The 24,739-nt window shown below is 58.4% G+C and overlaps 1 protein-coding gene across 2 annotated transcripts in view; it reads left to right on the forward strand.

The window, feature by feature from the left end:
* The window catches only part of COL26A1 (collagen type XXVI alpha 1 chain), a 163,343-nt gene that overhangs the window by 133,787 nt on the left and 4,817 nt on the right, over positions 1–24,739 (forward strand). For both annotated transcript variants that reach the window (XM_057750948.1, XM_057750949.1), the window contains exons 4-9: positions 8,350–8,411; positions 13,748–13,904; positions 16,193–16,291; positions 16,951–17,103; positions 18,963–19,046; positions 20,891–20,943. In XM_057750948.1, coding sequence (XP_057606931.1) covers positions 8,350–8,411; positions 13,748–13,904; positions 16,193–16,291; positions 16,951–17,103; positions 18,963–19,046; positions 20,891–20,943 — 608 coding nt within the window. The remainder of the gene's footprint in view (positions 1–8,349; positions 8,412–13,747; positions 13,905–16,192; positions 16,292–16,950; positions 17,104–18,962; positions 19,047–20,890; positions 20,944–24,739) is intronic.

Raw genomic sequence — 24,739 nt, forward strand, 5'->3', positions numbered from 1 at the left:
TTCCTGTGCACAGAGATGCCAGGGTGCGCCTGGGACAGACGGACCCCTGCGGGAGGAGAGCAGTCCCTTCCCTCCCCCCGAGTCCCCTGAGGTCCTCCAAGGCAGGCCACCTGCATAATGAGATGGGAGCCCCTTCCAGATCTGCTCACCCCCTTGCCCAAGGGTGGCACTGCTGCTTCCCAAGAGGACATACGAGCATCTTTGCAGTCCCATGTGATGGAGGAATATGCCTGCTCCCATTTTTCAGAATACGAGAATGGGTGAGACACGGCCACACAGGGAAGATGGGTACACAAGAGGTTCCCCATCCAGCTGCTGAGTGCTGTAAGCAAGGTGTACACAGGACACATGGCAATTGGTGGGAAGGTGGGTGACTGAGTCTACCTAGAGTGGTCAAGGAAGGCTTCCTGGAGGAGGTGGTGCTTCAGTAGGAATTTGCTGATCAAGGGAGTGGGTTGCAAGCCACTTCTAGATGTGATAACCAGACAGACAAAGGCTAAAGGCCTAGAAGACTGAGAGGTGGTCAGAGCATGGCAAGTAGCCCATCCTGGGGCAGGGCGGAGGGTGGCGGGAGGGTTGTCCTCAGGGTATCAGGAAACATTGGTGGCTGACGTGTCAGACTGGTGGTTTAGGATGAGCAGGACAGCAGCTTGACATGTTTTATACACACTGCCCACACCTGTGTACCAGCATCCACATCAAGAAAGAGGACACGTTCATCATCTTAGAAGCCCTCCTCCTGCCTCTTCTGATAACTGCCCTCCCAAGGTCACCACTTACCCAAACGCCACCGCCTTCGAGCTGTCCTGCCTGTGCTGGAACTTTCAATCAATGGGCTGACATAGTGTGTGCTCTTTGGAGGTCTGTCATCTTTGTGTAGTTCATCCACGCAGAGGTGTGTGGTCCGTGCGAGCTTCTTACAGCGGAATATTCCATTTCGTGGATACTCAACTTATGCAGTTGGCTGCCGATGGGCATTTGAATTATTTATAGTTTTGGGTTATAATGAGCAATGCTGCCCATTCTTGCACATGTCTTTTGGTGAAAGTTTTTATTCATTTTTGCATCTAGAGATGGAATTGCTCCTGCGCAACCCTACTAGAATCTGTCACATTTTGAAAATGCGGTTATTCCATGGACAGACATTCCATCGATCCTATCTTAGAGTTCCCGTGGCTCATACTCTGTCTGATACCTGCATGGTTTGTCCCTAATTTTAGCCATTCTGGTGGGCGTGGTTTAATTTGCATTTCCTGATATGGCTAATGAGTTCAGCCCCTCTGCTTATGGCTATTGGCCGTTGGCATCTTATTTCGTGGCTTTATGTATTCCAAGGACCTCTTCTACTTGGTGTTAGGCCTCTTAATTCTCTTAATGATGTGGTCTGATGAAAAGAAATTCTTAATTTAATGCAATCCATTTTAATCAAAGTTTTCTTTAATGTTAGTGCTTTTTGTGTCCTAAGAAATCTTTGTCTATTTTGAGGTCATGAAAGTAAGTTACCTGTGTTTTCTAAAACGTGTATTGTTGGAAACTCTCTGGCGGTCCAGTGGTTAGGATTCCGTGCTTTCACTGCCAGGGCATGGCTTCCATCCCTGGTCCGGGGAACTAAGATCCCGCAAGCCACACTGCTTGGAGGGAAAAAAAAAAGCTGTATTGTTTTTCTTTTAATATTTAGATCTACAATCCATCTGGAATTGACTTTCATGTGTGTTGTGGGTTGGGGGTCAGACTTTTATTTTACTTTTCTATTTGGATATCCAAGCAACCCAGCACCATTTATTGAAAAGTCCATCCTTTCTCTCCTGTACTCATATATGCCTTTTTAATAAATCAGGTGACTGTATAAGCATAGGTCTATTTGTCTATCTTTGCACCAATAATATAGTGTCTTAATTACTGTAGTTTTATTATAGATCTCAATTCTGGTCCTAAAAGTCTTCCACTTTTGTTCTGTCTCTTCCAGATCACCTTGGCTATTCTTGGACCTTTGCATTTTCATATATATTTCAGAATCAACTTGCAAATTTACACACACACACACACTCCCATACGCAAAGCCTTCTGAGATTTAAATGGGACTGCATTGAATCTATAGATCAACTGGGAGAGAATTAACATCTGTAATATAATTCCTTCAATCCATGAACATAATATGTCTTTCCATTTATTTAGATCTTCTTTAATTTCTCTCAATGATGTTTTATAGTTTTCAGTAGATTTATTCCTAGTTTGATCCTGTTGTGAATGGTATTATTGTCAGTATATAGGAATATGGTTGATTTTTTTTAATTGAAGGCAAGCTTTTTATTTCTTTGTTTATTTTATTTATTTGGCTGCGCTGGGCCTTAGTTGCAGCATACGGGATCTTTTTAGTTGCGGCATGCAGGATCTTTAGTTGCGGCATGCAGGATCTTTAGTTACTGCATGCGGGATCTAGTTCCTTGACCAGGGATCAAATCTGGGCTCCCTCCTTCAGGAGCACAGAGTCTTAACTGCTGGACCACCAGGGAAGTCCCAGAATGTGGTTGATCTTTGTAAACTGTCTTTGTGTTCCATCAACCTTGCTAAATTAACTTAATAGTTTCAGTAATTCCTCTTTAGATTTCGTTGGGGCAAAGATGCTTTGGGCTGTGGTCCAGCCATGGTACAAGACCCAACATCTTTTTTTTTTAATATTTATTTTATCTTATTTATTTATTTATTTTTTTTGGCTGCATCAGGTCTTAGTTGTGGCATGCAGGATCTTTCATTGCTGCACGCAGGCTCTTCCTTGTGGCGTGTGGGCTTCTCTCTAGTTGTGGCACGCGGACTCCATGGTGCATGGGCTCTGTAGTTGCGGCACATGGGCTCAGTTGCCCAGCAGCATGTGGGATCTTTGTTCCCTGACCAGAGATCAAACCACATCCCCTGCATTGGAAGGTGGATTCTTAACCACTGGGCCACCAGGGAAGTCCCAAGATCCAGCAATCTTGAACTCTGGGCTAGATGTGGAGGTAGAGGGGAAGGAAGACAGTCTGGGCCAGTTAGATCAGCAGAGTCCATGGTGGGGTGAAGAAATCACAAACTGCGCCCACGTCCAGCCAGGGTCCAGGCACTGTTTTCACACCGCATTGAGAGTTGCTGCCCCTGCCAGGGCACTTAGCCCAGCCCACGTGGCCTTATGGGAAGGGAAGGCCTGGGTTCTGATTCTGGCCTTTAATCGACACGCGGCGTGACCTTGAGTACATTGCTGAACCTCTCTGAATCTCATCTTCCTCACTCATAAAGGGAGGGACACATGCCAGGGTATGTCTGCCTCTCACCCCGGAGGTGACCAATTAACATTGGTGAATTGGTTTCACTCACCAGCGTTGTCCCTTTTTCCCATGGAGGGTTTCTGAACATCGCTGGAAAGTTCTGCAGTTAAGGGGATGCTGATGTGGGGGGTGGAGCTGGCCGGCTACCACTGTGCTCTGAGTAACTTCAGCGCAGCTGGATCTTTGGGGATTTGTGTTTCCACAGCGGGGACACCCATGCAAGGCTGCCCCTCTCCAAGAAGGAACTCAAATTACTTTTCAATAAAAACTCTTGGCAGAAGTTCCTGAAAAAATCTGGCCTCCTCTGCGATCCCTGATATAGAAAAGGATGGAATTTAATTATCCCGTCCTGTCCATTAGCCCCACGGCCGGGCCTGGCACGCGGCCACGACTCCATCCGACCAGCAGGCTCCCGGCCCCTGATGGGGTTCATTCCTCTGGCATGTGTGGGGGAGCACAGGGGGTCCAGGGCAGGGCCCTACCTTTGGCCTGGCCTTGCCCTTTCCACCCTTCCTTTTGGGGTGTGTGTCTTAGAAAATCCTATCTGTCTACAATTCCCTGGACAAGTGGCTCTCTGCAAGTTAACTGGAAAGGTGGTTTCCCAGACCCAGGGAAGATATTTTACAAAATTCCCACCAGGGCCTCTCTGCTACCCACAGGGCTAAGCTCAGAGCACCAGAGGGCCCTTAAGAGCTGCAGGCTGAATTGGAAACACCAGGACTGGAAAAATCTAGAATGATCACGTCTTGGTGGCCCCATCTCTGGATCTCCAGCCTGTAGCTGGCTTGTCTCCTGCCAGCTCGTGAATAGATACAATTTTGTGTATTTTCCACACAGCATCATGAGCAAGTTCCATGTTTTGACCCAGTTAAAAATTTAAATTGTATTATGTATATTAAATATATGCATTGTTTTAAAAAGGCCAATAGCTCTTCAAGGCTTACCGTGAGAAAGGAGAATCCCCTGTACCCCTCTTTACCCCCAGTTTTCATTCCCTAGAGTCAGGCTTTTCTGGGGGTGGGGGAAAGCTTACCTCTGTACCTCTTATCACATCAGGGGAACTGAGGCTGCTCAGCACCTCCTTGTTCCTGTGCTGCCCTGTGTGCACTCCTGGCCAGTCTAGCTGGCCTTCCCTACCTCTGTCCCTGCAGCATCTTACCCCATTGACCTCCTTGGAACTTTCTTCTCCTAGGAGTCTTGGCTAGGGTCAGAGGTCTCCCGGGAACTTTAGGGGTCTCCCTCAGCCGGGCCCCGCTGGGATGGCTGCAGGCAACATCCACCCTGCATATGCCCTCTGCATGCAGACCATCTCAGAGACCTCTCAGAGGGACCTCTGGGAACAGGACCACCCACGCCCTGCCTGCTCCTGTCGGGGTCTCGTGGCCCCAGCCTCACAGTGGACTGACTCCCCCTCTTTAGATGTCTCTACAGTAGCCAACTCCTGTCCTATCAGCAAAGCCTTGGGAATCCAGCCTCATTCAGGAGGTGGGTCCTAACTTCTGGGTGCAGAGCCACCCGGGAGCAGTGCTGGCCAAAGGCAAATGGGGGGTAGACGGGCAACTACAGTCTGCAGTGGGTGGTCGGAACCCAGCAGTGAGAGGCCGAGCGTACAGGTGGCAGGAGCAAAGAGTCTGGAAGCCTGAGGCCTCTGGAGCTCAGCAACGTAAACCCCTTTTACAGTTGGGGAAACTGAGGTGCGGAGAGAAAGAGGGCCTCAAGCCACACAGGGAGTTAGCTGCCTCTATAGCTCTCTCTCTACTGAACATGCCAAGCAGTCAGTTTCCCTCTTTCTTACACACACACACACACACACACACACACACACACACACACCCCAGTTCGCCTGGCACAGCCACACTTCTGATATATTGGCAGAGATTTTCCAGTTCAGCTTCGGCCTCAGTGTCCTGGAAACTAGGAAACACTCGCGGGCCTGTGTGTGCTGGGGAAGTGGGAATCCTCAGAATCCCAGAAAGCCAGAGTCTGCATCTCAGGGAGGGGAAACCAAGGCCCAGAGCCAGGCAGGCGGGGCCTCGGCCAGTCACACAGCCAGGATCGGCCCCACCAGGCCCATGTCCATATTTCCACTGCTCTGAGGAATAATTAGAGAAAGCTAAACAGGCATAATTTAATTGCTGGTCGATGACAGAATGCCAGGGGAGCCATAAAACCCGCCCAGTCTCAGAGCGCCTGCCCGGGCAGGTGGCACGGGGAGGCCGAGCTGGCAGCCTTGCCCCTGCCCGCTGGCGGGGCCTCTCCGCAGCTGGGGAGCTGGACCCCCCCATGCCCGCTGACAGCCAAGCCGCTCCCCACAGGCCAAGCAGGGTGCCCAGTGCCAGAGCAAACTAGGCCCGGGCCCAGCACACTTTCCAGAAATAGGTTCCTGTGAGAGCCCAAGGCTCCCCACTCCCTCGGTGACCTGCCCCTCTGCAGGGAGTCCTGTTCGTTGCCTCAGACCCTGGAAACGTGTTCACAGCCCCTAAAGCGGCAGGAACGTTCACTGGGCGGGGCTGGGGCTCTGACTGACACCTCACCCGTGGCCATTCTGCCCCCACCTTCCTTCTGGGCCCGGGTGGGTGGTGCTCTCCTGAGCGTGGAGAGGACAGCTGAGGCTCAAACAGGAAAGTTCTTTAGGCCAGCCCTGCAGAGTTGGTGCCTGTTCCCCCATGAGATGCTCTTGGGCCTTTGCTGCGAGGGCAGGCACCCCATTCGTGCCGCCCTGCCACCTGCCCGTCAGGATCGGCACAGGGCCCCCGAGGGACTCACGGGTAGCCACGGTGCCTGCAGGTGGTTGGCGGATGTTAGGGGTGGGTAGCAAGGGGGTGTGAACAGAGGAATGGGAGAATGGGTGAGTGGGTAGATGGGTGGGGGAAGGCGGGTGGGTGGAAGGTAAGGGGGGAGGAGGGAGATGGAGTGGGTGGGTGAATGGGTCAAGGGTCGGGTGGGTGGAATGACAAATGGGACCCTGTTTGTGTTGATGTCTGTCTTTCCCATGAAAGGCCTTCTTCAGAGGCACGGGGATCCTGCACCTTCTGTATTTAGGAGGGAGGCACTGAAAGGCCCCTGGGGCTCTTTCCATGTGTTTTGGCCTCGTTGTGTGGGGGTGGGGGGGCCTCCCCAAATATCAGTGCCCATGGGCCGTTCCCCTCGGGTGGGTCCCTGAGCCCAGAGAGCACCCTCGCCTCTCCCTGGTCTCCAGGCCCTCCTGTGTCTGCGAGCCCGGGGCTCGGCCCCTGGCTGCCTTACATTGACTGGCTGGTCTGCCGAGACGTCTCCTCTGCCCATCTCTCTGCTCTGTGGTTTCTACCATTTTCTTTCTTTGCCATCCCTTTCCTGGGAGGCACTGGAGGGAAACATGTGTGTTCAATCCCCCCTGTTTAACCAGGAAACCACCTCCTTTCTCGTTGGTCCTTTGTGAAGTCCTGCCCGGTCCCCGAGTCAGACAACTGTATACATTCTTCTGGTTGTTTTAAAGGTTCAGGGTTTATACCTCAGTCTTTAATCTCTTCTATGTATTGGGGTTGCGGACAAGGTTTTATTGGGGGAGAAAAAGAGTTCTGTTCCTAAAAAGGCTTATAAACCACAGACTGGGCCCAGCCCAGGGTAGGCAGGGAGGGAGAACAGGATGCGGGGCACCCCTGCGGCCCACATAGACCCAGGGAGGGCGGGTGAGCAGACAGTGGCAGCGGTCAGCCCCCGGGCCCCGGGGCTGGGCGCCCCTGGGGAGGGCACAGCCTGAGTCACCTGCTTCCATGATCCTAAGACCCTGGTGGTCTCTACATCTCTCACAGAGCAATCATTATTTTAAAACAGGGACACTTACGAGGCGGTTTGCATTCAGCCGCAAAGATGGGGGACAGAAAAGGCTGACGGTGAGGGGCCGGGGACCCCACGGGTGAGCATGGGGACCTCGCTGTGGCCAAGGGGCCTCTGAACACCAACTGGGACCTGCTGAGCTACCCTAATACCTCTCGTGTGTCTGTTTAACCAGAATGGGGCTCCTGTGGGGTCAGGCTTTGAACTGAGGGAGGAATCTACGCATCTCCTGACTTCTAGAGCCATAAAAGCTCTTGACAGCAGCTTTGAACCGTCCGTTTCCTCATTAAAGAGCTCTGGGGCTCTGGGGGGGACAGACGTAACGCGATGATTACAGCCCAGGGAGACTATGCCTGGGAGGTGAACCATTGCTGGTCTCCTAACTGGCTTTCCGGCTCCCAGACCCTTCCCCTCCCACCCAAGGCAGACGTCACTGCCGGAGTGAGCTTTTAAAGATGCAGATCTGACCTTGGCGTTCAGCCCCTCCAGTCGCTGCCCGTTGGCCTCAGGATACGGCAGGGCTCCTCCCCCCAGTCTCCTGTGTCAGGGCCCAGCCCATCACGCCAGCCTGGGGGGCCCCCAGGTGTGCGCTGATCAGCCAGGCTGCTGGGCAGACCCTCCCCTGTTCTGCTCTCCTCCAGGCGTCAGCACGGATTCTTCCTTCTGCTGAACCTGACCAATCACTGTGCATCCCTCAGGCCTCACCTTAGGTGCTACTGCCTCCATGAAGCCCTCCCAGACCACTGCCCACCCCAGATGGCATCCCCATTATGCTCTTTTGCAGGTTCTGTTCTTACAGCCCTTACCAACCTGTGTCTCTTTGCCTGTATCCTTCCCCAGACTGTAGTTCTCAAAGTCAGGGAGCGTGTCTCATTTACTATCCATTCATCAACTCTCAGACATATTTTGAGCCTCTGCTTTGTGCCGGGCACTGAAATTCATGAACAAATAAAATAGACAAAGACCCCACCCATATGGTACCCACAGGCTGACGAGGCATCCTGGGTGCTGGCTCAGGCAATCTGTGGTACTCTGTGCTGTGGTTGCTCAGAAAGGAGGCTCGGGGTCAGGCAGGCTGCATGGAGGAGGGGCTGCTAAGGATAAGTCTCTGAAGGATGGGTAGGAGTTTTTCAGGGAACAGCTCAGAGATTTGTCTGCCTGTCTGACCAGAGGCTATCCTGGTGGCTGGGCTGCTCTCTCCCCAGAATCGCTTCCACTCTTACCTCTTTTTCAGAATGCATGAACTGTACCCGGCTCAGTGACATGAGTGACCGGCTGACCACGCTGGAGGCCAAGGTCAGATAAGTCTGGGGATACTGGGCCTAGGGAGCTGGTGGGGGAGGGGCTTGCATCAGTCCCAGGGAGCCTGGCAGGCCTGAGCAGCCTGGTCCTTTGGGATGGGTGCCGTCTAGGGCTTCAGTGGCTCTGGGTAACCTTCTCTGGGCTGGGCCAGCCTCCTGGGGTGGGGGAGGAGAGTGGGGTGAGCAAGAAACCTGAGGGTCCCAGGGGTGAGGGATGCTGGGGAAGATGCTGGGATGAACTCCTGGTACCCCAGACTTTAGAAGAGGCAGGGTCCCCAGGCTGGCTGGCCTGACGGACATTTTCCAGGCACCTGAAACCTCCACATGGTTTGGCAGAGCCCTGGCTGACAGCCTACCCTGGCCCCGGCCCAGTACCTCAGGGTGTTAAAAGTCACAGCTCTGGGGGAGGACTGGCACCATGCCAGCTGTCCCCCGCCCACTTGGCCCTCGCCCATGCCCTCCTGCCACGAGCAATTTCTCCCCTGGTCCTCCCTCCCTGACACCTCCCTCTGCCTAGGGAGGCCGCACCACGGCCATGGCCACAGCCACGGCAGCGGGCTGGGGGTGGGGCTTACTCTCTGGTCCTGAGGGTGAGGGTCGTGACCCCTCCGTAGACCTCAGGGGACTGGGTGGAGGGTCGGGCTGTCCCAGTAATAGCTCTGCCTTGGCAGGTCCCCTCTTAGCTCTGGGCCTCCGTCTGCTGCCCTGCAGCATGGAGACTGAAGGAGTCACTTCCTGGCCCCTCACTGGGTCCTTCTGAGGCTGGCAGACGGGGGGGTGAGCTCAGGTGGCTCTTGGGCGGGGAGCAGGGGAGACGGGTGCACAGAGAGGTGACCGCCAAGGCTTTCCTTCCGGATTCCCAGTAAGGGGGTGGGAGACTCCTGTCTCAGCTCCTGTGTCCTGTCTGGGTCACCTTGCACCTGCCTGCTTTATGCCCCGGTGTCCTCTGGAGAAACAGGGCCCCCAGGCACTTTGTCGGCCGGGTCCGCGGGCCCTGAGAGGCAGCAGCTGGAGAGGGAGGGGGACACAGCAAGGCTAGCGGCCAGGACAGCCCCGCAGCCTCAGGGGCCGTGCTGAGGTCAGGCGAGCCCGCAGGGGTCAGAGAGAACATGCAGCCGGGGCCAGGAGCTGGGATCGGGGGTGAAGGCTGAACCGGGCAGGCAGACCACAGGTGAGGAGTCAAAACCCAGGCAGCTGGCATAAGGGAGCAGCAGCGCTGAGGCCTGGAAACTGCGACTTCTGCTTCTTCAGACAAGAAGCCTGTCAGAAGGGATGCGTTCAGTGGCAGGTAACAGAAACCCAGCCACTGGCAGCATATTCCTAGACATTTATTGTTAGTTCAATAGGAAGTCCAGAAGTTAGTGGTCTCAAGACTGGTTTGGTGGCTCAAGAACCCAGACTCTTCATAGCCTTCCCCTGCACCTCCTTAGTGAATTGGCTTTTAGTCTCATGGTCAGTGCCTCATGGCTACAAAGCAGCTGCTGCAGCTCAAGGCCTCATGTCCTTATACCTTGCTCAAAGGCAGGAAGTAGAGGGTGAAGTAAAGCACCCCAACAGATTCATATGTCTCATTGGCCAGCACTGGGCTATATGCCCACCTTCTAGTTGCAAGGGAGCTGGGAAAATGAGTAATTGGCCAGTCATGATGCCTCCTCTGGGGCACACCTGCAGGCACACAGTAGGATGTTCTGGAGCCAGGGAAGAGGAGCAGGTTGGAGGGCAGGCAACCACAAGGGACTGCTCCATCTTCACTCCCCACAGTGCCTGAGTTGCCAAAGGACCCAGACCTAGGAGTTGATCTAAATTCCTGCTACCCTCTTTTCCTGGGACAGGCTGGAATGGCTATTGGGGGATGGTGGGGTGGAAGGCCAGCAGAAAAAAGTTTCCTGCCTTCCTTCCTCTCCTCCCCCTTCCTTCCTCTCCTCCTTACACTCTGACTCCAAGGACCAGACTGAGTGGGAGGCAGCCCGATGGGATTTTCTCTTGTGAGGGTCACAGGAGCCTCAGAGCTCGGCTGGTCCCTGGTGCAGGAAGGCGGCATCCTGGCCAATCAGCCAGGCCATAATAACGTCATCAGAGCCACTGCCCTCCAAGGCTGGCACGGTCTGGTTTCCCTGGGCTGGGTCCCCACACCCACTGCTGCCTAGCCTGGTGAGCTCATGCCCAGCAGGAATGGGGTCAGTTTCTCTGGGAGGTTGGCCACGGCTGGGCCAGGAGGGCTTGGACTCTGGTGGGTGCTGATTCTAACTTGGTCATGGCCAGGGCTTCTCTGCCTGGGCCCATGGGCTCTGTGGGCCTTAGTGATTGCGTGGGAAGTGCCTCAAGAAGAAGTAAGCCGGATGTCCGGTGCAGGGGCAAGGCTGCAGGTGGCAGGTCCCCTTGGGGGGTTGGGCCTGACCCCAGGAGCCCAGGCCGGGTGCCCCCTCCTTGATCCCTCCAAGCCGCTCCCATCGCCCTATCGCTCCTGGCTACTCCCTCCTAAATATGTCCATCTGGAGGCCCCCCCACCCAGAGACACTCCATGTCAACTCACGCCCCGGGACTGGTCACTTTCACCCGCACACCTGCCCTCTTCCATGCCCTTGTTTGATTGGTGGCCATCCCACCATCCCTGGAGTGAGGCCAGAGACGGGGGAGCCTCCCCTGCCTTCACCCACCCTTCTGCCCCCAAGCCCTGGGGCTCCAGGTCCTGACAATTCTCCTCACCCCCATCCTCACGCCCACGGCCCTGGGTCTGGCATCACATGCACCAACAGCCAAGTCTCTTGCCCTGTCCCCCAGCTCCTCCACTTGGCCGTGGCCAGTTAGCTTCCCAGTGGACACTCAGTGGTTGGGGCAGGAATTGTAACCCACCCCTCCTAGAGGGGGTCTGGGGCTCAGGAGACGGGGTTCCAACCCCGAGCCGCTGTGTGATCTGAGCCCGCCGTTCCCTCCTTCTGTGCCTTCGTGAAGCTCCGCTGAGGCCAAGGCTGTGGCCCAGCTGTGGGGAGGTGGACAAGGCACCACATGGGGCCCTGGCACTACCGCCGACTTGCTGGGTGACCTTGGGCAAGTCACTTGCAGTCTCTGAGCCTCTATTTCCACCTCGCCTGTGATGTGGCTGCAGTGGCCTTTCCTGCCTTGTGAGCCCTTGTGATGGGGGAGGGGCTGAGAGACAGGGGCCTTAGGGGTTGCTGGATCTTCATGGGGCAGGAGCCTACCCGCCCAACACAGATGGGGACCTGAGATCTGGTACAGGGGTGCCACTTTGTTCCCAAGGGTCCTTGGAGACTCTGTCACCCAGGCCACAGGACACTGGTGGGAGGAGGCGCTCGGAGGGACCCTTTCTGTGCACCCACGAAAGCTCAGCCCAGCCAGGCCTGGGCACTGTGAAGGCAGCCGTTTGTTCCCGTGACCCCCCACCACCCCAGCATCAGCAGGAGTAACCAGGGCGCCCATGTGCTGGGTGCTCCCAATCTCCTGTGGCCCTGCAGGGTCAGTGTTATCACCCCCATTTTGCTGATGGGAAAACTGAGGCCCACAGAGGTCACTATGCTTGCCCAAGATCACACAGTGGCCACCTAGTGGGAGAGCCGGGATTCAAACCAGCCTGGCGGGTAGCAGGGCTTGAACCTCCCCCATCACATGACACTTAACCTTTGCCAGGCTCTGGGGACCGAGAGCAAGGAGGGTGTCCCCTCCCCAGGTGGTGCCGACTTTCAAGGGCAGGGCTGGTGGCGTTGCTCCCGCCACCCCGGCTAGCGGCGCAAAGTGATTGTACAGGGGCTGAGGGGACACACAGGACACAGGGAGGAGGGGACAGCTCACTGGATCTCAGAAGTTTCCAGGGCCTGGGGGTTGGAGGCAGGGCTGATGGAGGGCCCTGCAGGAGCTTGGGCTTGGAGGTGGGGCCATCTCGGGCATGAGGGGCACCTGGAGCAGAGTGGAGTGGAGGAGACGCAGGTGAGGCTGAGGTGAGGCCAAGACGGACACCTGTGTACAAAGTGTGTGGGGCACACTGGTGGTTTTTAGGGGAGTGCTCGGCAGAGTTTGCTGTGCATGAGGTCCTCACCCACTGCTGTTGGTTATGGGGGGCTGGGGGCTGCCCGAGGGGAAGGGGGCAGTGGAGGTGGAGACAGGGGGATGTTGTAGAGCCTGAGGCCACAGGCCTGGGGAGGAGGGGACACAGCGGGGCCGAGTGAAGGCCACAGGCAGGCCGAGGGTCACTGGGAGAGGCGGAGGTGCCCATCAGGCCCCCCTGGAAGTAAGGAGGCCCCAGGCCTCTTGTGTTGGGGTGGGTGCAGGGTGGGATGGGATGGGGTATAGGCCGGGGGCTGGAGTCTGGGCGCCTTCAGCCAGCAGCACCTGCAGAATTAGACGCCAGTGATTCTGATCACAGTGGGCCCCGGCCAGGCCCACCCTCAGCGCGGTCCTCAGAGCCCTTTCATCTCGCAAGCACGGAGTCCGAGAATCTAGCAGGATGCGGGATTCGGGTTTCTAAGAGCTGGAGGGAACTTGAGACACTGGACTTCTTCCTTCCCGTCTGGCAGATCAGGACAGGAAGCCAGGCTCCATCTGATACTGCCGGGAACCCCAGTGCCCCGATCTACTGGAGTGGGTGGGTCTTCACGTCCTAGCACCTGCCCGCCTGCCCCGCGCAGAGCCCGGGTGTGCAGCGCTCCCTGCTGGTCTCTTTGGGGATAGCAGGGCCTCTCGGAGGCCTCCTGGCTCCCAGTTCACGTGAATTAGGGAGAGTCTCCCCACTGAGGCCCTGGGCCCTTTTGGTTTTTGACCCCTGATTTCCTCCAGGGGAGAGGACAGGCTGCTTCCCAGGCTGGCCCTGAGTGACCATGGCCACCTTTGTTTCCCTGGAGCTCCTGCTAAAAATCATGTACCAAGCTGGGCCCCCTCCCCTCCCCGCTCTGCCCTGCCCTCCGCCTCCCTTCCCCCTTCCATCCACCTGTCCATCCACAAACATTCCCTGACCGCGTTGTTTGCGCCCTGAGCCAGGCAGTGTGGGGGACAGGTGTGCCCAGTCCCTCCCTTGGGAAGAACCAGTGACGTGGGGGTGACCATGGTCATTATTCCAACAACCACAATCTAACCCCAGTGACGGCCGCTCTAGGAGAAAAGTATGGCAGTTCTGAACGTGTCCAGAGGGGGCCGGCCTGAGCCCGAGGGTCAGGAGGGCTTCTTAAAATGGGAAGGGGGAGCAGGGGGAAGAGAACATTCCGGTGAGGGGACTGGTGGTCCCGCAAGCAGCGGGCAGCTGCTGGTCCCATGGGGCACAGGTCCCCGATCATGTGTCCCCGGCCTGGCCTGGGCCTGACCCTCTGCCCTCCTCTGGCTCAGGTTCTCCTTCTGGAAGCAGCGGAGCAGCCCTCGGGCCCGGACAATGACCTGCCGACCCCCCAGAGCACCCCACCGCCCTGGAATGAGGATTTCCTCCCTGATGCCATCCCTCTCGCTCACCCAGGGTCCCAAAGGAGAAGGCCCACAGGCCCAGCCGGTGAGTGAGGCCTGCAAGGGAGACATGGCCTCCCCGGGCCTCCACAAGCAGGTCATACATGCCCATGTGGCATTTTGAAAAATTGAGCTAATGTTTAAAACCTGGGGGGATTTCACATAAAAATCAGGCCTTCTCGCTTCTTTGAGAAAATTGGAGGATCTGGCTATCGGGGTTGGCTGTCCCTTATAGAAACAATTGGCTGGGACTTCCCTGGTGGTCCAGTGGTTAAAACTCTTCGCTTCCAGTGTGAAGGGTGCAGGATTAATCCCTCATTGGGGAACTAAGATCCCACATGCTGTGCAGCACAACCAAAAAAAAAAGTATTTTTAAAAAAGAGAAATTAAAAAAAAAAACAATTGGCTGCTGCTAAGTCCCAGCTGCCCCCGCAGATCCCATCCAAGCTCTGCAGTTTGCCAGTCTTCACCGTTCCTTATTGCCTCACAGTCCAGCTACTGTCCTCACGGACTGCCCTGCTGCCCTTAGCATCAGCACTTAGGCCCCCAGCCCAGCTCCATCCTTGACTGACTCAATTTTACAGCAGCCCCTGCCTGCATACCGCCAGGGACGGGGAGCTTACTGCCTCCCCCCACCTTCCAGGGGATCCTCTCTGAACTCTGACCAGAGTTGGAGGACATCCACGGGCCTGTTGTTTTCACTCTCTTCAAGTCGGGGGTAAACATTTTCTCTCTGCGGTTTCTATCTCCTGGTCTGGGCTCTGCTCTCTGGGACTGCAGAACAGTAATAATAACTGTAACACTAGTAGTCAGGGGTGTTGAATGCCTGCTGTGTGCCAGGCACAGCACTGGGGCTTTACCCTGGGCAGAGGTGTAGCTGGCACCATCTGTGTGGCTGAACTCAAGGGTATAAGGCTGAGATCTCGTCTGACTGGTCAGTATCCATGCTGTGCCAGTTTTATTAAATATTTTTATATCACCCTAGTCAGTATAGATATGGCTAATCATTCCAGTAAGCTTGTAAAGGTCAGGTTACAGAGGAGAGAACTGAGGCTCAGAGAAGTGACCCCTGGGGTCACCCAGTGATCGAGGGCCATTTTGACTCAATGACTCTCGGTCCAACTGGAGCCCTTTGCAGGTGACGCCCTCCCTCCTCCTGGCCCCAGGGTGAGCCCCCAGCTTCTTAGCACCCTCACTGCAGCCCAGACCCAGCTCTGAGCACACGCTCCATCCCCCTCCCTGCCTGTAGACCCCCAGCAGTGGGAGAGTTGGCCACCAGTCGCCAGTCCTGGGGCCAGGGAAGCAGCAGATGTTCTGCAGTCTTCTGGAGGCTGTGTGTGGGGTGGGGTGAGGGGGGTGAGCCCAGGCCTGCTATGGGAGGAGGGGCCATCTCACTTTGGGCCCCCACCCCCCACCTCTCTGGCCACTCTCCCGAAAGTCTCATTTCCAGATGGCTTCTCCATGCCCATCTTCTTCAAATCCTTCTTGTGGGACTGAGGAGGGAGCAGGGGCCAGAGAGGGGGTTGGGGGTGGGGTTGCTTCGCATCCCCTGGAGGACCTAGACCTCAAGGCCCCCTGGAGGGGACGGAGGAAGCTGGGAGAGGCTCCAGGTCTCCTGAATCACCTTTCCTCTTATGGGGAAGTGCAGTTCTCAAGAATGGCCACCAGGTGGAGCATGAACCCTACAAATGGTGACACCTGGGAGAGCCCTAAAATCCCAGAGAGCAGGTGGGAATCTCTGGCAACGGCAGCCCTGCGGCCTCCATCAGTTCAGCAAGCATTTTTGAGCATCCTCCCCAGGCCCAAGCCTTCCAGAGGAAGAGAGGGCTGTCCCCAGGCCACACAGGGGGCCTCTTGCCTCTGCGTCTACTCTTGCACACCCTTGGGGCCTGGAGACCCCGGAGCTGAGCAGGCGTGTCCTTCAGGGCTTCCTGGGGTCTTTAAGGAGGCCTTATTGGGAAGCTCTTTGCCAGAAGTCCAGTTCCCGAGCCTGAGCAGGGAGACAGTAAGACATGGGGAGAGGAGCCTGACTCATTTACAGCCTGGCTCTGCTACCTTGAGCAAGGGGCCACCCCTTTCTGAGCCTCGGTTTCCCCACCTGTCACATGGGAAGACAAGTAGCTCTTAAGACCATAGAAATTAATAGGAACAGAAGTGGTCTGTAACCTGTGATGACTGCCGTGCGCGCATGATGGCTCCCCTGCCTACTGAGGGGTCCCCAGGCGGGCGGGATTCCCAGAGGCAGGTCTGACCAGACAGCCCAGGTCAGGCCTGGAGCCACTGGTGACAGCTCAGCCTGCAGTGTTCTCAGGCCTCATTTCATTCTATCCCCAGGGCCCCCGGGACAGACAGGACCACCAGGGCCTGCAGGTCCCCCAGGCTCCAAAGGTGACCGGGGCCAGGCAGGAGAGAAGGGCCCAGCAGGGCCTCCTGGTAAGGACGCCCCCCCCACACACTCCAACCTGACTTCGTCCACTGGGGGAAGGGGGTTGGGGTTTCTCCCCTTTCTGAGCAGGCAAGACACCCCAGACACCCCCTTTGTTGCTGGCGCTAGTAACTGCCAACTTGGGGGGCTCCAGGTTCCCTCCCTCGCACTGCCACCCCCATGGCAGCCTCATCTCAAGCACTTTGGGGCCGGGTCTCACCCTGGACTATGGGAAGACAAGGTTCTGGGAACAGTGGGCGCAGGTGTGGGGCTGGGGGTTGCGCTCAGCCGTGGAAACAACGCCTCCAGAGACCCCTCCGCTCCTCCTGGGCCCTGTCCGGGCAGGAATGGGGCTGCCACCCTCGGTGCCCCTTCCCCAGAGCTGAGGTCCCTGGAGGGGGCAGAGGGCACCCAGCCAGAGAGCCCCCGCTGATTCCACGGTCCCTGTGTCCCTCACCTCCCGCCCAGCTGCCCGGGCCCCCTCTGCACCGGGCTGGGAAGGGGAAGTCACGTCCTCACCTCCCCGAACAGCCCTCCAGGGCGTCTCTGGGTCTGGAGGCCACCACCGGCCCTTGCCAGCCTGATCCCCTTCAGGGTCTGTTTCTCGTCTCTGTTATGTCAGCCACGAGGCCTGGCCCTCCTGTGACTCCTCTTCTCCCCACTGCAGGCCTCCTGGGGCCACCGGGGCCCCGTGGGCTTCCTGGAGAGATGGGGCGCCCTGGCCCGCCCGGTCCCCCCGGCCCAGCAGGCAGCCCGGGCCTCCCTGCAAACGGTCCCCAAGGCGTTCTCTACTCCCTGCAGCCGCCTACGGACAAGGACAGTGAGTGTCATGCCTGAGGGGTGGGGCAGGAGGACAGACCCGAGCCTGTCTTCTGGGGGACCAGCCCTCCCCAAAGGAGCCCATGAAGTGGCCCATCAGTGAAGGGGCCTTGGCTTTGCCAGGTGGGGGGTGGTGTTGCCTGGGTGGGGGCTGATGCGGGCCCCCTAACCCCACGGTTGGCCCCAGAGGGCCTGTCCCTGCCTCCAAGTTCAGCTCCTGCCCCTGGGCTCTGACCCCCCCTCCCAGGTCACTCTGCTCTCTGGCCTGGTCTCGGGTCACCCATCACCCGACGTCCTCTTCACAAACGCCCTCCCTGGAGGCCATTGGATCTGTGTGGTTGGACTGTGTGTTTACCCCCTGGGGATATAGCAGTGGAGCAAGTCTCCTGTCTGCAGTAGCCACAGTCTAGCGCAAGAGGGCGCCTCTGAGCACATACACAACTGCCCCAGCGCGTGGGGAGGGCAGGTCCTGGCTCCCCCGCCCACTATGAGAACGGGGGTGGGGGTGGAGCTGGAAGCCCACAGGGGCGGGCGGGGGATGGGGCATCGTTTTGGTTTAGGGCCCTGGGAAATGGGAAGGGTTTTAAGAAGCAGGTGGTGGGATTGACTTGCAGTTCTGAGTGGGTGACATCCCAGGCACCGTGGGGGCACGGGGACCTCTTTGTCAGCTGTCAGAGAAACCCGAGCCCCTCCTGCTGGTGCTTCTGCCCCCTGCGCGCCACCCCCGGGCAGCACAGCCCTCCCCTGAGCGTTCAGACCTGCACCTGAATCACAGTGTCCGTCTCTGAGCCTCAGTTTCCCCATCCGTAGAGGAGGGGTGGTAATACACCTGATGCAGCCCCTAGCCGCGAGGGAGGGACTCGTTCCCAAGGGGCCTGGGGGGCCTGGGCTGTCCTCAGTGATACAGGGGCCAGGGCGGGGCAGGAGACAGTGTTAACTCACAACCCAACCTCCTCACCCTCACGGTGGGTTCAGTGGTGCCCCCGGTGGGGAGAACGGATGATGCTTGTAACATGCCTTGGGCATCTGAGGGCTCAGCCGCCGGGATCCCTGAGCCATGCCGGCTGCAGCCTGCCCTGGCCTGGGCGTGATGCCCTGCGTCTGGCACCTCTAGTTCCCAGAGCCCTCCCCAGACAGGACCCTCCTTCCCCAGCTCTGGGGTCCCTGAGGGAGGGCAGCCTTCCTGGAGGGCCCAGGTGTGAACATTTGGGAAGAGTGGGGTGCCCCAGTGGGGGCACCTGGTCGGCCAGGACTGAGCACCTGTAGGAGGCCCACCCGCCGTGAGGCCTATGGAAGGCTGTCCAGGCTTCTGTGAGTGGAGGGAGGGGCAGAGGCAGCCACTCCCACCCCAGACGTTTCCAAGCCTGGCTGTCTGGTTCTGGCTCTGAGGATAGGACAGAGTAAAGTAACATGGGGCTCGCTCTGGAGGGACCCAGGCCATTAGACAGACCCCACCTGGCTCTGAGGCTCTGATGGAGGCAGCCCAGGGCCCTGCAGCTCAGAGGAGTGGGTGGGGAGGGCTTCCTGGAGGAGGCCCCACAGGAGTGAGCTAGTCAGGTATGTCAGGCTGGGTATGTGGGGCGGAGCCTGGGAGAGCGTCCAGCCTGGGTGGTGGGGACGTGAGCATGGCAGGGCCAGAGTCTAAAGGCCTGGCGTGTTCAGGAAGGAGTTTGTGCTTTAAATGGAGTCCACAGGGCGTTCTCTGCCCCCTGACTTGGCCTCTGTGTGCTCCTCTGAGCTATGGGAGCAACAGCATCTGCTCGCCAGGGCAGCATCCTGGCTCTGGGGGACCTCAGCTCCAGCCCCTCAGCCCTGCTGGCCCTGCCCCCTGGGTCACAGGCCGCTCTGCCCTTCCCACAGATGGAGATGCGCAGCTGGCCTCCGCCGCCGTGGACACGGTGCTGGCAGGCGTCCCAGGGCCCCGGGGCCCCCCCGGCCCTCCAGGTAAGCGCAGAGGGTAGCAGCACAGGCTGGCTTCCGCTGGTACCCCTCCTGGGCTTGGCCTGGGCCGAGGGGCCTTGAGGGGACCAGCTGGAGGTCACGGCCTTGGCAGGGCACTGGGTCTGCCCCAGCCCACAGTGGCTTGAGGTGGGGCCTCTTACTCTGGACAGCAGCTCCCCTGGGACTGGACGCAGTGTTTCTGCCAGAACAAGGCCTGACGCCCACGTGAAGCAGCCTGGGGCTGCCCTGGTGTGAGCCAGAGCAGGGATGCTCTGGGTACCAGGAGGACCAGGCCTGGGAGGCGTGGGTCAGCACAGGGAGGGGGGACCAGGGAGCTGGAGGGCAGGTGCCCATGAGAGACAGGAGGCCCTGGGCCTTCAGGCAGAAAACAGGGCCCGGGGAGGAAATGACCCTGGGGCTCCATGGGCCTGGCCTGACCCTCCGTGGACCCTTGCTGGCGGAAGAGGGGAGTGTGGGGTGGGACCTGTGCACAGGTGTGTGGACGGCTCCTCTGACAGGTTCTACCCCTGAATGAATGAGCAACAGAGGCCTGGGGGCCGGTGGGCGGGGAGCCTCTTGATTTGGCTCCAGGCCCAGGCGCTCCTTCCCTGCATTCATTTGCTGTCTCACGTGTTCAGGAAATATTCAGTGAGCACTTCCTAGGAGCGGGCCAGTGTGCTAGGTTCCTGGGATACTTAAATAAGCAAGACAGAGGTTCCTGTCCTCGTGGTGCTTACATTCTGGTGGAGAAGGCAAATGGTACCCAGATACTATCAGTGAACCCCGTGGGATCTCAGAAAGCAGGGCTGGGCCAGCAGCCAGGCCGGGGCAGCCCCATTTTAACGGTGGCCTTCGGGAGTGAGTTGGGAGGGTGTTTGTCTTTTCACTAGACTGAGTCCAGCTCATCACCCTACCAGGGGTGCACTTTCCTGAGGGTCCTCCTTGAGCATGCTAGGGACACACTGGTACAGCCTAACAGCCCGGCTGGCAGAGACCTGTGCTGGCCACTGGGGACAGAAGCGCCACTCTTCCAAGCATTCGGGATGTTCGGTCATGAACACCGCTCTCTGCACTGCACCCATCAGGCCTGGCCTGACCCTCTGGGCACTCCCTGGCCCATGGGGGAGGCAGGCATGCAAACTGACAGAGGCCAGAGGCGCTGGCTGGCCTGTGTCAGGGATTTGTATATAGAAGAGGTGGGGGTAATTCCTGGAAGACTTCCTGGAGGAGGTGATGCTCAGCCTGAGTCTAGTAGGAAAGTGTTTGCTGGGATGTAGAGGGGATGGAGAAGCTCCAGGAGGAAGGAACAGCATCGGCAAAGGCACAGACGCAGAGGAACTTTCCAGGAGGGTATCCGACCGGTGAAGGTGGAGGAGGCTGGGCTGAGAGCGAGCTATTTGAAAGGTCCCTCTGGGGGACTGCGTGGAGTGGGGATGGTCAGGCCGCAGCTGTAGTAACCCAGGCAAGAAGGATGGCCTCAAAGGAGTCAGGTCTGAGGTCCCGAGGAGGAACAGACTTGAGAGATTTGCCAGGGGACTGGCTGGCTGGGGAGGGGTTGCAGGGTGGCCCCACGGACGAGGCTCTGGGAGCAGGAGCAGGTTGTGGTGTAGGGGCTGCAGGGAGAGAGTGGGTGAAGGTGGGCTCTCTGCTCTGGGGGTGGGCAGGGGAGGCCGGGGGAGCACGTGCCCCTCTACCCCACCATTTGTTCACCGCCCCTTCCTTTGCTGCCCACGGAGACAGACCCAGGGCAGGGGCCGGGGTGGGCGGGTAGGAGGGTCCTTCTCCAGAGCTGATGGGGGCAGCGGGCTTCTCTGGCCCCAGGTGACCATCTGTGACTCTGCCGGCAGGTCCCCCTGGACCACACGGTCCCCCTGGACCCCCAGGTGCACCAGGATCCCAGGTAAGGTCTTCCCCATTTCCGATGAGGGGTGGGGCATTGTCTCCACAGGAAGGAGGAGCCAGGCTTCTTACCAGCACCGTTGCTCAGGAAGGAACCAGCCCACCTGGCCGGTCCCCACCTGGGTCCAGGCAGGCCCCAGGGGAAGGCAGGTGTGGGATCCTGGTTTTGTTAGCAGCAGCGACCCTTTGCCGCCCACTCTGCCTGTGCCAGGGAGGTGATAGCGGCACTCCTGTTTCATAGGAGAGCTGAGACCCAGGTGCCACCTGGGGTCCTACAGAGGGTGCGGTGGAGCTGGGCCAGGATCACGGGATGTCAGCCCCAGCCCGGGGCCCCTCCTCAGTGAGAATCGCCGTGAGGTGGGCATTCTGATGCCTGACTGCACAGCCCAACACCCAGCTTGCTCTGCCTCCCCGGCTGTGTGACCTTAGGCAGAAAGGCAGCCTCTCTGGGCTCCGGCTTCCTCAGCTGCTGAGATGGGGCATACAGAGCCTCCCCGGTGGATTGTTACAGGGAGCGAGAGAGAAATAAAGTGCCGGGGAAGTGCCTCGTGCTGCAGAGGCCCAGGGGCCTGGGTGGGAAGGTCACGCGGTGGGAGGGTGGGGGGGACCCGAATGAAGGGGTAGAAAGGGTGACGGGGCGGCCTTTGGGGATGTCTGCATGCAGCTTCCCGCAGCCCCTCCCCTGGGCCTCGTCTGGACCAGGGCTCTGAGGTCCCTGGAGCTCAGGCCCTGCTGGGCCGGGGGTGGGGGGTGGGGGGTTGGCAGGGGTGGAGGGAGGCTGAGAGGTGATTCCCCCACTGCAGGGGAAGTGGATCTGGGCCTTGGCCCTGTGGGTGCTGGGACCTCAAGGGTCCCACACATTCCTTCATCCCTTTAGTCATTTGACAGCTATCCCTCAAGCTCAGGGAGGGCACCAACCATGCCAGCCAAGGACATAGCCGGAAACCGGGGCCACAGGCCAGGCCTCTAGAGCTTATGTTCTAGACGCCAAAGAACCAGTGTCCCAGGGCTCCTTATCTGCTCTGTTGTCCCTCGTGTGTTTTCATACCAGGAAGATGCAACATGGAGGAGAAGCGCCAGTGGGGTGCATGGCATAGCGCAGAGCGAGGGGGGATGTGGCCCAGACCAGGCTTGCGGGCAGGGCCCGGGGTGAGGGCTGAAGACGGTGCAGGAGGCCCTCAGGCCTGATCTACTCCTGAGTCAGGCGGGGTGGCCAGGTTAGCTGGCGTCCGGGCCCCCAGAGCACCCTCCTGGTTCCCCAGGCTCCCAGCCACAGGCCCCAGAGATAGGGGGTGGGGGCGGGCAAGAAAGAATGACAGTGACAGAGACAGGACTGCGGCGAGGGACAGAGAGGCCCCGAGAACCGTGGGAGGTTGGCAGGGGGCATCTGGCCGAGGTTGGCAGGGGGCATCTGGCCCAGCTCCACACACCAGGAGCTCTGCGTCAGCAACGTGGTCTCTCCTAGTTGCCCAGTTCTGGGCCTTCTCTCCTCCCTGCAGGCTGGACCTGCTCAGCCCTGACAAAAGGGCAGGAAGAGGGGGAGGAGGGGGATGTGAAAGGCTGACAGATGCTCTCACGGAAAGGGTGGTGACAGAGAGGCCCCTCCAGCAGCCCAAGCTCACAGCAACAGGGAAGGTCAGAGTTGATGGTGTCCCCGACTCCTCTCAGGGATACCATCATTCTATCCCAGCAGTGATGGGAAAGTGGAGGCTTAGAGAGGTTCTGTCATTTGCCAGAGTCTCACAGCAGGGGAGCAGCATGGGAGTTCCAGCAGGGCTGGGGTCACTCCAGGTCCCTCTCAGGCTTTCTCTCACTGCCTCCAGCTCTTGCCAAGAATGCAATGAGTGCTTTGGGGTGGCCTCGTCCTTCCAGGTGGTCAATTTTTAGAGTCTTCCAGGCCCTTGTGGGCAGGGCTGCCTTGGGTGGCTGTGCAGACCATGCCCACAGCAGCCTTGTGGGGACCCAGGGCCTACAAGATTCCAAGGAGGTTCAAGGGAACCAGGTCAGAGCTGCTCGTCCAGCCCTCCCCCACCTTGAAACGTTGTGACCAGGCATCAGCGTGAGGCATCTTTGGGTTGCTGGCATCTTGGCCCCTTCCCTCCTTGCAATGGCTCTTCCCTAAACCTGGCCAGGGCTGGGGTGCCAGGGGGCACCGGGCAGTACCTGGCCTGTCCCCGGCTCCCCAGGGCCTCATTAAACAGGCCTGGAAGAGACCCTTTTTGGGACCCACTGGCAGGGCCCATCCAGGACCCCACACTGCAGGGAGGGAGATGGGTTCCAAGGCTCATTCCAGTATTGACAGGGTCAGAATGGCCACCGGAGGGGCTGGACTGTGGCTTCACTGTGGACAGCGGGGCCAGTCTTCTGACCCAGCCACTGTCTCCATCCTTGCCAAGGAGTCAAGGCCTCTGAGCATTGGTGGTTTGGGGGTAGGGGTGTCTCCTAGACAGAGGTCAAAGAAGAGTGAGGAGGGACAATGATAGGGGACCAGCTGGCCCCGACGTTACCCTGAGAGGGACAGACAGCCCTGAGTTTGAAGCCCAGCTCTGCCAATCTCCAGCTGGGTGACCCTGAGCTGACCCTGACCCCCTGGGCCTCCGTTTCCCCATCTGTGAAATGAGGATTAAAAATCCCTTCTGGGCAGGTTTGCTGTGAGAAATAATGGGGAAAATAGATGGAAAATGCCAGGCCTTAGGAGACCCTCAATAAATGCTATTCATTAGCCACATATGTTCTGGGGCCTCAGCTGCGTCAGACACTATACCAGGCACAAGGACAAGGGGTCAGGATCCCTGCCCTCTGGTAGCCGATAGTCCAATGGAGGAGGCCGATGTGATAGAGAGTAAGTGGGAAAGGACCTGTGGTGACAGGAGGGGGTGACAGAAGGAGGTGACACTTCGACTGAGACCCGAGAAAGAAGGAACAGTCATCCAAAGATGCCAAGAGCATTCCAGGTAGAGGGAAGAGCGAGTGCAAAGATCCTGGGGCAGGGAAATACCTGGCGCATACTGAGCAAAGGAAAGCGTGGAGTGAGATGAGGTGGGGAGTGGGCAGGGCCTCACCCGCAGGGCTGATGTGTGGATTTGGGTCACAGTGGAAAGGGGACTCATCGAGATTCAGGGAGAGAGAATCCATGACCTGATTTACAGCTTTCCAAGGCCCCTCTGGCCACTGCGGGAGGGATGGAAGGCGGGGGCAGGGGGAGTGGAGCAGGGAGACCAGGGAGGAGGCCGCAGCAGTGCAGAGGAAATGGCAAAGTGAACAGACATATTTAGAAAGTGGACCTGACAGGCCTGGCTGATGGAATAAATTTGCTGAGGGAGGGGAAGGGAAGGTTAACTCCAAGGTGTGTGTGGGAGCAGCTGTGGGACCGTGGAGCCATTTCTGAGAAGAGAGACTGCAAGGTAGGGGCAGGTCTCGAGGGGAACCAGGAGTTCTACTTTGGAGAGAGGTCTAACAGGGGTGCCTCCTGACCAGCCAGGTGGGGATGCTGGAGACAGGCAAGGGGGGTGCTGGAGCATGGCTGGACGTGTAGATCTGGGGCCCTGGGGAGCCTTCCGGCCGGGCATCCGCGCTGGTGCGGAGTCCAGGTGGGGACCCACACGATCACCATTGCTGTCACTCGTTCTCTAAGGGCCCTTCTCCCCGCGTGCTGGGGGGGATGTGTGCTTTGCCATCCGGTCCCCTTCTCCAAGCAATAACCATGCTTGGCCTTGCCCCATTTTACAGGTGAGAAGATGGAGGGCTCAGCTGAGGCCCAAGGTTGTACACCAGCCCATGGTGGGGGCTCCAGAACC

The sequence above is a fragment of the Hippopotamus amphibius genome, chromosome 9, assembly GCF_030028045.1.
Source record: "Hippopotamus amphibius kiboko isolate mHipAmp2 chromosome 9, mHipAmp2.hap2, whole genome shotgun sequence".
Taxonomy (NCBI): Eukaryota; Metazoa; Chordata; class Mammalia; order Artiodactyla; family Hippopotamidae; genus Hippopotamus; species Hippopotamus amphibius.